The 14,353-nt window shown below is 40.8% G+C and overlaps 3 protein-coding genes across 3 annotated transcripts; 1 reads left to right on the plus strand and 2 right to left on the minus strand.

Moving 5' to 3' along the window:
- Positions 1-851: 851 nt before the first annotated feature.
- On the minus strand, positions 852-3,413 carry LOC101293549 (purple acid phosphatase 2-like). Its single transcript, XM_004291353.1, has 8 exons — positions 3,108-3,413; positions 2,769-2,972; positions 2,560-2,671; positions 2,108-2,337; positions 1,825-1,963; positions 1,521-1,741; positions 1,317-1,438; positions 852-1,240 (listed from the first exon to the last, which is right to left on the minus strand). The coding sequence occupies exons 1-8, from the start codon at positions 3,306-3,308 to the stop codon at positions 1,045-1,047; spliced, it is 1,425 nt and encodes a 474-aa protein (XP_004291401.1). The 5' UTR covers positions 3,309-3,413; the 3' UTR covers positions 852-1,044.
- A 1,977-nt stretch (positions 3,414-5,390) lies between these two features.
- LOC101312699 (peptide transporter PTR1-like) lies at positions 5,391-7,621 on the plus strand. The gene is made up of 5 exons (XM_004292911.1): positions 5,391-5,498; positions 5,592-5,700; positions 5,799-6,016; positions 6,101-6,663; positions 6,796-7,621. Exons 1-5 carry the CDS (start codon positions 5,391-5,393, stop codon positions 7,619-7,621), a joined length of 1,824 nt encoding a protein of 607 aa, XP_004292959.1.
- A 967-nt stretch (positions 7,622-8,588) lies between these two features.
- On the minus strand, positions 8,589-11,305 carry LOC101293842 (auxin-induced protein 5NG4-like). The gene is made up of 6 exons (XM_004291354.1): positions 11,020-11,305; positions 10,853-10,915; positions 10,625-10,741; positions 10,077-10,527; positions 9,439-9,590; positions 8,589-9,123 (listed from the first exon to the last, which is right to left on the minus strand). The coding sequence occupies exons 1-6, from the start codon at positions 11,235-11,237 to the stop codon at positions 8,922-8,924; spliced, it is 1,203 nt and encodes a 400-aa protein (XP_004291402.1). The 5' UTR covers positions 11,238-11,305; the 3' UTR covers positions 8,589-8,921.
- Positions 11,306-14,353: the final 3,048 nt, after the last annotated feature.

The raw sequence follows: 14,353 nt of genomic DNA on the forward strand, positions 1-14,353 counted from the left end.
GTATGTATGGATATGGGTGCAAATACTTTACATGTCGATCTACTAGCTAGTGCCACTCTGTGTGCCTCCATCTACTGTTTCCGTCTGCCTAGCTTTATCTTTTCTTTATTTGACCACAGATAAGATTAGCAGAGCTAAAAGCTACAATTTCCGTCCTGTTATGAACAGTCGGATTTTCTTTCAGTGCATACTGTATTTTCTGAAGTAGGGAATGTATACCTCTGTAACCTTCGAAGTTTGAACTTATCCAAGTGAAACTAATCCATCCTTAGCCTGTGTTACGCAAGTTGTCCATTATATGGAGCAATCCTAGTGACAAGACCAAAGCTTCATTCTAACGCTATCAACTGTCGAGTGATAAACAAGACCGCAATAAAGTGCAAGAAAGGTGCCGGAAGACCACTTTCCGGCATGTAACTCGCCGGTAATAATCGAACCCTCGAATGATATAGAAGCAGGTCTTCTGTTACATACGAAACTGTCAAATACTTGGTTTTCTGAACACAATACCAGCTAGACGGGGAACTTGTGTGATCGACAGCACTACAGCAGGGCTGAAACACCGGCCGAATTGATGCATGATGCATCACCCTTGTTTGTGGGAAAGCATATATAGCAATTAGTTGAATGACTTGAATCCAAAATTTGTGCCTTTGTGCCTCTCTATCTTTTATTTATTACTTTCAGATAGATATAAATCATTAAGTTCCCATCCAATTTCTCCAACCACATTTTCGTCAGCTTTTGGCTGCATGACCTTAGAAGTTAGAATCTGTTGGAGCAGAGCTGAAAGCTATTTCGTCTTGTTATCAACTTTCAGGTTTCCTTTTCCTAGTTTGCTTACAACTTGTACTTGAACGTTTCTGTCTTTATTGACCCTTGGTCCTTCAAACTTATCTATAACACAGCTCAGGCATGACTGCAAATTGCATACAGCTCTGCAGCACTAAATATAAATTTACAATATATGAAAGTAACTGATCTTTTATGGAGGGAGTAGCTTGTTTTGGGCCAAGAATTGAGCAATTACAATTCACAATGCAGCTATAGGGATGATGAGTGCTCCATAGTAGTTTTCCAATGCCTGTTGCGTAACCATAAAGAATCAGCTTCTACTGCTTCACCATCTTGATTCCTATGCCAACTGAAAAAGGCATAGCTTCTGTTTTTTATCTCAAGAATCCCATGGCCAAAGCTAGGTTCACGAAATGCCGAGTAGCTTGGCTGCGGTTCTGTCATTCTGCATAACAAAATGAGTAGTCAATACTCTGATCAATAGAAGAGAAAAGATTGCTAATATTACTAGCATTACATACTCTGTGACCAATCCTTCTAGATTTCCTCCATCTCCAATTGTTATGTAAACTGGGGCAGATTGGTCACTTGTGGGAGTGCAGAGTCCATTTGTGATGTTGTATGCAATGTTTGATATCCTTTCCTGTGATCCAAAAATATATGGTTTTAGACCGACATCACCGAAAAATCATCATCCTCGTGTACATTATTGTATGTCTACTTACAGATCGTTCATAGGCATGAACATGTCCAGAAAAGACAACGTCTACTTTATAATCCACAAACCATTCCTCATACATAACTCTCATGCTTTCACCTTCCATATAGTGATGCACATAGCTGCTATACATTGGACAATGGACAAGCACAATAAGCCATGGTGTCTCAGTTCTGTTCACTTGAGGCAGTTCCTTTTCAAGCCACTTATACTGAGGAGTATATTTTCCTGCAAATTGAAGTGCTGTGAAGTTTCTGGGACTTCGAATAAACGATATGGAAGTGATGAAACTAAATATTCATATTACCTACCATATGCCGAATAAGAAGACAAAACTATGATATATGCTGAAGCTCTCTTGATGGAGTACCACAGAGGAGATGTACTATCTGAAGCTTTGTATGGAACAAAATAGCGACTTGTATATGGTTTGAATGGTATACCTTCACCCTGCATTAACATTTGCACAGTTATTTTAGTATGTCATAACAAATGCAAGCATTGGTGAAGCAAATTCTAGAAGTAATATTAGGTACAATCCTTCATGCAAAATTTTAAGCTGTAGAGGAAGTAACACACAAAAGAGAGGCATACAAATTGAGGAGCATAATCAATTTCATGATTTCCCGCAGTCCATATCCAAGGCTGATAGGCAACATTTCTCTCTAGGAATCTCCCCCATGTATCCCATCTCCTATTGTCATGAAATGGATAAGCGTCTGCATAAGAGAGGTCCCCAACGAACAACACCGTCTGTCCTTTTGCTGGATTCTTCTCGTAATGAGTAAGCGTTCGGTTTGAATCAGGGGTCTGACCAATATCCCCTGCTCAAAATACTCAGCTATGTAAGAGCACAATACAATGCAAAACTATATAGTTCAAAAACTTCATAAAACAAGTATGTCTACTATGCATATGTAGTAGATGACATCATGACATGTTGATCTTAATCTGATTTAGCAGCAATGCTTAGTCAGTTCAATGATTCCAGTAACAACATATGAATTCAGAAGAGATAGTGAGTTAGAAAACAGAATCTAACTTACCTATGAGGCCAAAAGTATAGGGAACGTCAGGACCAGCTTTAGGAGGTGTTATAAACCAAAATCGTCTTGTGGTATTCCCAGTCCCAACTTCATAATAGTATTTGGTGCCAAACTGCAGTTGTCATGTAACAAAGTATGTACCTTCAATTCGATTCGATTAAAAAAAAAAAACAAAGAAATAAGAGGAACTACTAACTCTTAGTACTTGCCTCCAAATTGGAAATGGTACAGTGGTGAATGTAACCAGAAGTGTAATTGAAATAGTTGTAAGTAAGAACAATTCCATAAGCAGTCTTTTTCAGATTGCTGCTATTCTCTGCCCAGTAAACCACAGTACTTGAACCAGGTTCATTTGGGGTCACCCAAGACACAATCACTCCCTTCCCTTCATGATCCCCTTGTGTTATATGAACCTTCAACAATCAAAATCAATCACATTCTCAACACCCAGAAACCTGATCATTAATCATAACACCAAAATCGCCCAAGTAAATCAAAACCCACAAACCAAACTCATAATCAAAGCAACGATCTTGAACTATCCATACCTGTTGAGGAGCATTATAACCAGGAGGTGCTCGGAACACATCAGAGTCTAAAGGCATGTCATGGACAAGATCATCGTTCCTCAAGTAACTACTAGTTATCCCACTTTCACAAAGCTTCACAGAAAGAATCAGTACTAGTATCGTAGCCGATACAAGTCCCGTAGAGCAGTCCATCTCTGTCTTCCTTATCCTATGCTTCATCGAAAGACTGATATTTTAAGGGTGGACTGTTAAGTAAACAATGGAGTAGCTGCTGCTACTTGTGTAGGTTGCTATATTTGGAGTGTTACCGCGGACAGAGTAGGCAAACAGTCGCTAAAAATGGCCAATTGATTTCCTTGTTTACGCATCGAATATTCAGTGTTGGAAACGAATATACGTTCCCTAGTTCAATTCCAATCAGCATTCTTCTTTTTCTTTTGGATCAACAAAACCTAAGCTCTAGAGGGGAATTCAAATGCTATAATTAATCTTTTATAAATCGAATACACAATCTCTAGTTTTACGAAGAAGACTAATGTCGTTAAACCAAATAATATGCATCCAGAACTCTTGATTAATTATGTATAAAAAAGGCTTTAGATGGGCTTAAGTTGATCCATTCCATAAATATGGGCTTACATACCTTGCACCTGGAATAGGCCCGGTTCAATAGGGGCAGCGTGTATGATGATAGTTGAACTCTGTACCCCAAACTCTAAAGCCAACATTGCATACAAGTGGACCCAAGAGAACTCATACAAGTTCCTCAAACTATACGAGTTGTGGACGTACAAGTGTTCTTGCTTATCCCAGCCCTCGCTTTCGTCAATGATCACTTCGGAAAACCACTCTCCTCTAGAGTTGTTGATCATCCTAGCCGTCCATGCCAGTGCATTAGGCTGCGATGGCCCGAGGCACCTTGCGCAGCTTCATGGCACCTCAATCTGCCGTAGGATTTGATCCAGGACGTCGTGGCAGCAAACATATCACGATCAGCATGATCCAACATGAGGCAGCAGACATAGCTGCTCCCCTAATCTCACATCCATCGTAGCGTCTAGAATGATCCAAGCAGGCAACTGCGACATGTTAACATGACAGTCCTGCTGGTGCAGCATGCTCAGGAACAACCTCAGGGCCTCCGCGTGGTCGGCATTAGCAACTATCAAGGTGGCCCAGGAGTTGAAGCCCTTAAGCGGCATTTCATCAAACCGTTGGTAGGCATTGTCTAGACGACCTTTGCCGACATGGCGGAGAAACCGGCGGTTGAGAGGTGTAGAGGAGGCCGTGGGTTGAGGTGGCTATTTCTAGTGATGTGTGCCTGTAAGTCGAGAGCTGCGCTGGAATCGGAGCAATCGTACATGCCATTGTCAGATGCAACTGCTATTTCAGCGACGACAGTCATGTGGAGTGGGCCTGGGCGGGCTAGGCGGACCCGAGACACGCCTAGCCGGTCGAAGGATATGTGGGCCTAGACTGATTGCGCTGCAACTTCATTAAGATAAAGTTAAAAAAAAGGCGAACTGGGCCCATGCGGGCTAGGCGGACCCGAGACGCGGTTAGGCGGACCAATGTGATGTGGGCCTAGGCAGGCTGGGCCACCCACCTTTAAGGGAAAAAAAAAAAAACTAGTGGTTGATCGATTTATCTTCCTAACCAACCCCGATCGGTATCACCGTGTCGTAATCTTTTCCACCAACCTAGAACAATTTTTCTGCTATTACAATATAGTCTTTACATTCTTCTTTCTATAGTGGAATCTTTTAGTTTGATCGAGGAGTTGCTTCACCTCATTTGTTCGATCAAGTCTTTCCAATTGCAGTGCATACGTTATAGGCATTAACCTAATGCCATATGGATACATTTCGAGTAGGATTCTTGTCCTTCACCTTGACTGGTACTCACTTAGGCGGCAGTCTGACTAATTCCTACACAGAACTCTTCTATTTCTTTCATCATTGTAATGTCCACCATCACATTTTGCCCTACTCTGCAGCATTTTGCCATACCCTGCAGCATTTTGCTAGCTCATATCCGTCAAACTCTGGGTATTAAATCATACCTCTTGTCTGCCGCCCACCAAAAACACTTAAAAAACACAAATTACAATCCAGACTTACTTGTCAAATACTGCGTAAACGTCCAAGTCATATAAGTCAAATACAAAACCTTGACAGCGATCAAGTTCGTTCGTTTTAATTGGTTCTTGCATCAAACGGAGATTGAATAAATAGCTAGCTACTTCCAACTTGCATGGAGCATCATAGCCTGAAACTCAAAATTCTGATAACTTGAGCTTCAATGGAGAAACCTGAATCTGCTGCTGCTGCTGATCATCTCTATGATAAGTCCTTCATTCAGCCGTCGATGGAGAAGTTTGAACCGGATTATATTGAAGATAATAAGAAGGTAATATTACCTTCCCACTTTCCTTTTCGATAATCGAAGGTACTCATCGATCACTTGAATATATAATTATTTCTTTCCAACATAAACACGCAGGTTGGAAGCCTATCAACTAGTTTGGTAAGCAATGGATGCGTAGACTTCCGCGGAAAAGTTGCAAACAAAGAAACAACTGGAGGGTGGAAGGCCTCTCCATTTATCATTGGTACTTTACTCTACTTAGCTACTTGCATTAGTTACAAGTTCACCTTAATTATTTCATGTACTATTGATTTAATTTGTACATAATTTGCATGATTACAGTGAATGAGGTAGCAGAGAGGCTCGCATTTTTCGCGATTGCCGTGAACATGGTGGCTTACTTGGTGTTTGAGATGCGACAATCGCTTCCGAACGCAGCGACTCATGTAACAGATTGGATCGGAGCTGCATACGTTCTCACCCTTTTTGGAGCTTTTCTTGCTGATGCTTATTTAGGCCGCTTCAAAACCATCATTATTTTCTCTTGTGTTTACGCAGTGGTGAGTAAAAGGATTAAAACTTTGTTGGGCTTGGGCCCCATTCTTTATACATGATGGGCCTAAACGTACTCTTTCCATATATAGGGGATGGTTTTGTTGACTGTGTCAGCCTCCGTGGACAGCTTACGTCCTCCTCCATGCACGGCAAGACCATGCAACAAAGCAACCGACGGCCAAACATGGTTCCTATACGCTGCACTCGGCCTCATAGCCCTCGGAACCGGCGGCATCAAACCGTGCGTCTCGTCTTTCGGAGCTGATCAATTCGATGAGGCTGATAAAGATGAACTCCTAAAGAAATACTCGTTCTTCAACTGGTTCTTCTTTGGCATAAACATAGGTGCACTCTTAGGCATTACTCTACTCGTTTACATACAAGACAATAAGGGGTGGACTTGGGGTTTCGGTATCCCAACAGTTGTCATGGTTTGCTCAATTGTCATCTTAGCTGCCGGAATTCCTAAATATCGTTACCAAAAACCAATGGGAAGCCCCTTTACCAGGTTTATTCAGGTCATCGTTGTCTCATTGAGGAATCATTCTCGAGGTGTTGAAGTTGGAGGTCAAGCAGCAGTGTTATACGAGGTAAAGACCAAGGAGTCTGATATCGTAGGTGCACGAAAGCTACCTCATACTACACAATACAGGTTATTTACGTACCCAAAAAATGTGGTTCATTTAGCATTATTCAATTTAAAATGTACAAAACATAACACTGTAGCTTATAAACTAGTTTAGTAAGTGTAGCTTATATCTAATACGTGCATGCATACTTGCAGATTTCTGGACAAAGCAGCAGTTGTAACAGACCTAGAAGACAACCAAAAGACTCGTTGGAGGCTTTGCACCGTGACCCAAGTTGAAGAATTCAAATGCTTTGTTAGGGTTCTCCCCATATGGGCATCAACCATAGCTCTATCCATCTCCTTCGCTCAACTCTCAACCTTTTTCATCAGCCAAGCTGCCCTAACGAACCGCAAGCTCGGTCCCAACTTCGTAATCCCTGCAGGTTCTGTCCCTCTCTTCAGCGCCATCAACGCTCTCATCCTCGTTCCTATCTATGAAAAATGGATGGTTCCGATCTTACGTAGGCGGACCGGCCACCACCGTGGCATCACATCGTTGCAAAGAATGGGTGTCGGACTCTTCATCTCCATCTTTGCTCTGGCTTCGGCTGCTTTGGTAGAGAAGAAACGCCGAGACCACTACCCAAAGCCGTTTAGCATGAGTGTGTTCTGGTTGCTTCCACAGTTCTTTCTAATCGGTGCCGCCGAGGTTTTCACTTACGTTGGACAGTTAGAGTTTTTCTACGACGAAGCTACGGATGGTACGAGAAGTATAAGTAGTGCAATGTTCCTGAGTGAGATAGGAATCGGGAGTTGGTTAAGCACTGCACTGGTTAAGATCATAGAGAGTGCTACTGGTGGAGAAACAAATGGGTGGTTGAGGGGTACTCTTAATAAGAGCAAGCTTGATTATTTCTATTGGATATTGACGGCCATTAACGCCCTGAATTTCTTGGTGTATCTATGGGTTTCACGGCGTTATAAAGGCAGACATGGAACCGGCATAAGTGTGAGAGACGGGGAAGAGGTGGAGCATTGATATATCATGATCGAGTTTGAAGTATTTGGGGGGTGGGGAAGAATATATAGTTGTTTTAAAGCGTGATTATAAGTTTTAATCTGTTTAATGTGATGTACTTGAAGTTTCGATTTGTAAGTTAATGTAATTTTGAAGCATTTGCATTCATTCATTTTTTGTTCTTAGGTACATAAAGTTAATGCTATGTGTTATCTCTAACAACTTAACAAAGTTTCTTAATTCATGCCTGTTATGTCTTTCTTTTTCCTTGGTGGAGGGACAAATGATACACAAGATGCCATTCACATCATTAAAAGAAAAGCAATCTACATTATAATAGAAATGCATGCTTTGGCAAAAAGTTACAATGTTATCATTATGGAACCATATATAGAATATATCAGCATAAAAACTCTTTGATGATGTGATCTTGGGATCCAAGATATAATCATAGAAAAATCTTACCTACGATTTTGTCATCACACTAGCTAAATTTCTCCAAGCCGAAAAGGGTTTAGATTTTTCTTATTTTAATAGGGAGTGAGGTAACAAGCTACCTCGATCACGTCAGCAAGTTAGTAATATACTCACTTGATAAGTATTTGAACTGAGGTCCATGAGAGTATTCTATAAAAGCCAGACTAATCTCCAGCTGTTGGCCACAAATTGGTGGAAGCTGTGACTCAAACGTTAGACTTACATGAGGGGGCAGCTCGGCTAGATTTACCACATAAAAAACGAGGGTTTAGAATTTATTAGTGCCCCAGTCTCTTTGTAACCATATTTGTGAAACTAGATATGCCTGTTGCATCTCATGATTTTGTAATTGATCAAGTTTCTAGCGCTCGAGTCTCTTTGTAACCGATGGGTTGCTCCCTTATTTATAAAACCTAGCTATATATATGTGTTCAAAGAAGAAAGAAAATGCATGACTTTGGCCGATTTCAGATGTAGATTAATAAAATGTAGCAATGTAGGCAATCCTTTTTGGTAAATCAAACCATAAATTAACAAAATATTATAGCATACTGTTCGGTCCACATAGCTGACAATGATCATGATACTGATCCCCCAGAGATCTCTCTCTTTGATTTTTCCCTCCCTCTCCCGGACTAAGAAAGCGATTAAGTAAAAGTTCAAAAGCAACCAAAAAAAAAGAGAAGAACACCTTCATTACACACACAAGTTTTCTGATCATCATCATATATAAGCTACTGTAGTACTACTGGTACTTCTTCTTTTAGCTCCTCCTCTTCTTCTTGAAGGACAAAAGCTGCATGTCGTCAATTAAAAGATATAAGAAACGAGGTGGATGGATGGATCAGACATTTTCGGTGGATGGAGGAATGAGTGGTTGGGTGAGGGACGTCTTGGTTTGGCTTTTCCTGTTGTTTGAGTGCACATTATCACTAGGAGTCGACTGGATTGGAACTCTTAAGCTGGCCGCAGCAAACTTCCTTTCTTCGCTTTTACCCCACAACACCGCATATAGTCCCACTATGATCAGCACCGCTCCGATGATCCTGCACGTCCAATATGAACATTTTACTCGATTAACAACAACAAAGATGGAACCAAAACAAGTCCTAATGATTCAACACTTTATTATATGCGTCTTTTAACAAGCTAGGCTTGCGCATGTGTGCATTATTGGGGTTGTGAACCAAAATGGATCAAAGCACAAAGGTGGTCAGGAGGTGTGTGTAGGGTTGCGATATCAATCATGATACTGGGGTTTGGATTCATGAATGGAGGAGGCAATAAGGGCTAGCTAGCTAGGAGAGTGTTGGATTATGATTCATGATCAATGGAGCCAGGGCTAAGTGGTTAGGGCTTACCCTCCCAAGTAGAACTCCTCGCCTAAAGCGACGGAGGCCATTATAGCGACAACGAGAGTCTGAACAGGTTGATATACAGCTACAAAAACAGGGCCCCCTCTGTCGATGCACCATATCTGTACAGCGAATGCGATCCCTGATGCAACCACTCCCTGCAGATTAACTTCCATTAATTCACCAAAAACATAAACATTTAATCAAAACTACAAGTTAGTGAATCACTATCTATCTATCATCATTCCAGTTTCGACACCCACCACCCTCCTGCATTATTGCAATTCGACAGAAACTTCTTTTTCGATCTCTTTTCCAGAATATTATAGAAAGAAAGAAAAACCACGATAAAATTATCATAGAGCCAAGAAACTACTGGTTCGCACATGAACAAGCTACCACTTTTGTTAATGAGAATAGACTTGAAAGACTTTCTTTTTGCTCTGACAACTATCGCTGACTAACTATGAAAATGACACAAATAGAGAGCAAAATATTTCAGTGAAGTCATTCAAGTCAAGGTCCTCAAGCCTCAAGGATAGGAAGACGTTAAATATTAAAGCTTTTTAAGTAGAAAATCTTATAGCATTAATTTTTATATCTTAAATAGAATTTTCCTGATTTAATTTGATTGTATTACTGACCGCATATAAGATGCTGAAGGCTTCTCCGCCACTGTGGAAGATCCAAGCCTGAGCGTCTCTTTCGAAAATAGCAGCGATAATGATGAACTGAATGAGACCAAAGAAACAGGTGTAGGAGGTGACGGAAAGCCGGGCCGGGTACTTCTTGAGAACTGGCGCTTGCAGGACGAGCCAGGCGGACCACGATAGGCAATGGCCGATCAGGTAGAGGCAGCCTAGAGTCCAGCTCTTACCCTTTGCATCGCCAAGCACTGACATGGCGTTAGTAGTAAAACTCGACATGGACATAGATGGTAAGGCAGTGCTCATCATCATCGTTTGCAGTGGTTTTGTTGGGCTGTATATGGTTGGACCTTTGTATAGAGTTATCACTGATGCTCCGGCCACACAGAAAATAGTTCCGGCAACCTTTGCAATACCGTCCTTGCGGTTTAGTCGTACCTTTTCGATTCTGTGCACAAACAACGTAGTTTTAGACATGAACACGAAATAAACTGTAAAAATAACATGTAAACGAAACTAATTAATTGTTTGCTTAGTTAACAAACCTGAGTACGGCTGCCATGAGAAAGGTAATGGCTGGCACGGAGTTCTGTATAGCGGAAGCAAAGGTGGGTGATGTGTTGTCTAATCCCAGCAAGTAGAATCCTTGGTTTGCTGTTATTCTGTTTAGTAACCAAAAATCTCATCAGTCAATTTCTTTAATCAGCCGAAACATTTTTACTTATAAAAGGGATATTCATTTTGTCCGAATGTGTATTTTTCTGTTCTCGTACCCGATAAGCGCAAGGCAAAAGAACTGAACAAGAAAGTTGAGATTGATCGGAGGCCTGTCCTTCCTGATCACCACAGAACAAGAAGAACGTTAATCACTAATCACAGAATTGTAATAACATGCTGGTTTTAAGAAGTTACAAAAGAAGGGTGGTGGCTAGCTATGTACTTTTCCAGAAAATAGGCAAAGGGAAGGAGGAGAAGCAAAGCGATGATGTTCCGGTAAACCGGAAAGACAAGCTTAGAAATGCCCATATTGAGAGCAAATCTAGAGACGACATGGAAACCGGCGTAGCCGAACTGCAAGGCCAGCATGGCTCCATGAAGCTGAAACTTCTCAGGCACCGAGCACCACATCCTTTTATCAGAGCCACCTGGTTCGGCCATTTTTTCCGATTGAGTGAGAGATCGATGAGCAGGTAATTAACTAAAGATGAGCGAGGGTGGTGATGGATGATGAATTAGGGTAAGAATCGGAGGGTATAAATACAGAGAAGGAAGGAATAGCGAGGACCCTACAAGGGCTCGAAAAAGAGGTAACGTCAACTGTTGCTAGCCTTCAAATGTTTTTGGCTGTCTCCCACATACACATATATATTCCTACTCAGTACTCCTTTCACTCCCCAGCTGACAAGACAACCCTAATCCATCGCACTCCCACTATATTACCATCTTTGAATTATGAAATTTGACGTAGAGGTTCGTCTGTATTATTCTCATAATTAGGGTAATTAGTGTAAAGGATGAACAGTTTCTGTTTTGGCACCACGCTCTTAATGATGAAAATTAAGCCTCCGTTGAATGTATATTTTCTTTTTAGAAAGATAGATATATAGCGCGCACGAGGGGAGGTGGGAGCACCATGCGGCCTCATCCCCTCCATCATCGATCAAACCCTTAAACCCTACCACACCCACATCTCCATTCCCTACCACCATAGATCACAAATAGGTCAGCTTTATTTTCAACAATTTTTTTTGAATAAAGAGCTGATGCGGTTGCCCTACCCTCAAGTCTCGATTAATGAAATTGTTGAATACAAAAAGAGACATTGAGTCTAAACCTCTGATTACAAAAACCTGAAATAATATCAGAAACCTATACAATACTCGTGTACTCAAACATGACACCAACTAGCAAATAGATATTATTCTAATGACGACTTTATTTGTTTTGATATAGCGGTGACATCTTTCAAAGATCAGTAGATATGTAACTCGCTTACACACCTATTATTTATACATCCTATTGTCCAATTCTAAATCAAGAACATTACATTCCCCTATAGAGCCATATTTTAGTATATATGATATCCAAGTATTAATCTATATCGGCCGTACATTCATCACACATGGATTGACATTAAGGAATATCCTTGTAATGATGTTTGCATTACCTTCTCACCACAATATTGTATGTATATGGGATAATTAAGTCAATTAGCAATTTAATGTGATTATTAATATTTATTTGACAATATGCATGCACTAGATTTTTGAAATATTATTCACTCACCTTAAATCTGTTATCAGATTCAAAGGATGGCATTCAATTTTGCATCCACACAATATTGGAAACATGTATGAAAATGGTATCCCATTATTCTCCAAAAATTGTGGATGAGTTTGTAGTACCAATTAATCAAGAATACTTGATACTCATTCGAATCGTCTCAGGTTTTGACGACGTTGTTTGACGAAATTAAAATGAATTAACCAGACTCAAATGGTTAAGTTAAGTATCAAGCAGGGATCTAGGAAAATATTCTTTTGGATTAAGGTCACGGTTGTTTGAGATTGGAAAGGGAAAGGAACAAAGATGTACCCAATTTTCTTATCTTTGGCTAGCTCAGGACCATTGATCAAATACTTGTTCTCCAAAAGAAAAGCAGCAGCTAACAAGAAGAATCTCCATCGATCTTTTCTACGCGCGCTTTTCTTTTTGGGATATACACAGACCAGCAAATTATAAAAACGACCTTTAGAACTCAGAAACGTTAATCAATTGAGTTAAAGCTTCTTTTTTTTTTTTTGGTCGAGATGAGTTAAAGCTTCTTTAACGACTGTGATATTATAAGAATAATTGTTGATCCTCCTCCTCCTCCTAAAGCAAACCCTAATTAATCAAAAGAATAGTGCTTCCACTAAGTCAGCACTACCACTCCCGGCCAGGGCCGTGCAGTACTCCGATATGAAAAAATGAAATGAAGCAGCTCTTCACTTTAAGAGACATGTTGCCGGCCACCCCTTCACTTGAGACCTCCATCATTTCTAAAATTTCAAAAAAAGCAGAGAGGGATAGCTAAGCCTGCAGCCTTGCCCAGGAAGAAGATCGAATATATTTGCAGCTTTTCTCTGGATCGTTAAAAGTTGAAAGAAGGAATTTGTAATAATACAATATATTGATTATATATAAATTGTTCTTGGGACAATGTCAAGAATAGTATTGAACTGGGAAAAGTTAAGAGGAAGGACACGAGGGTCTGACCCGGCCTGCATGAACCGGTCGGACAACACCCTGACCAAAGCCACTTGGGTTGCTAATTGGTATGTTCTTTCTCAATAGTAACTACATGATGCCTGACAGCTAAATTTAGATTTGCTTTGCACGAGCGAATCTTCCAACCCAGTTTTTGGTCGATCCCCTTTGACTCCTTCTCTTTGACTCCTAGCTTAAACACTAATTTGATTCCTTCTTCTCCTTCAATAATTTCTAACACGTACTGTAGTAACTAGAATACATGAAATATATATATAGACACACACACGGAGCCGTTCAGAAGCGGACGTCCGCACAGTCCTTAAAGTGCGGACGTCCTTTCGTTTTTCACCGTCTGACGCCGACAACGGCCCTCCTCCACCCGAACGGACACCAGAGGCATCCCCGATCACTTTCTCTTGCCGGCGAGTTCGCTAAAAATTAGTTTGCAGTTGAGATCGATATTGTCTGAAGTTTTGGGTGGAGGTTGCTGCATGCCCAGACCTTCAAATCAATCTCACCGATAAGAGAAAGTGATCAAGGATGCCTCTGGTGTCCGCTCGGGTGGAGGCGTGCCGTCGTCAGAGCCGTCCGGTGAAGAATGAAGGGACTTCTGCACTTTAAGGCCGGGACTCGGCCTATACACACACACACAGGGTCATTCCACTAAGGGATCCTTTTTTTTGACATATATGAGGGATAGGTTTAGGCATTCAAAACTACGATTTATAATTATAAGCATGAATGGTTCAAGTTTGGCAGATTTGGTTTGTTCATTGATTTAATCTTGTTCGACACCTTAACGATCACCAAATTGGCTGAAAATTTGCATAATTGATCTATATATAAGGACCAACAAACTAAACGGTGGAGATTCAAAAATATAATCGAAAAGTTGGTGTAATCCTTTATTCCTCATATATGTCAAAAAAATGGATCACTTAATGGAAGGGCCTTGTGTATATATATACACACACACACACACACACACACACAGTCGGGATCAGAGGAGGACGTCTGCACAG

This window comes from Fragaria vesca, linkage group LG2 (genome assembly GCF_000184155.1).
Source record: "Fragaria vesca subsp. vesca linkage group LG2, FraVesHawaii_1.0, whole genome shotgun sequence".
NCBI classification, from domain to species: domain Eukaryota; kingdom Viridiplantae; phylum Streptophyta; class Magnoliopsida; order Rosales; family Rosaceae; genus Fragaria; species Fragaria vesca.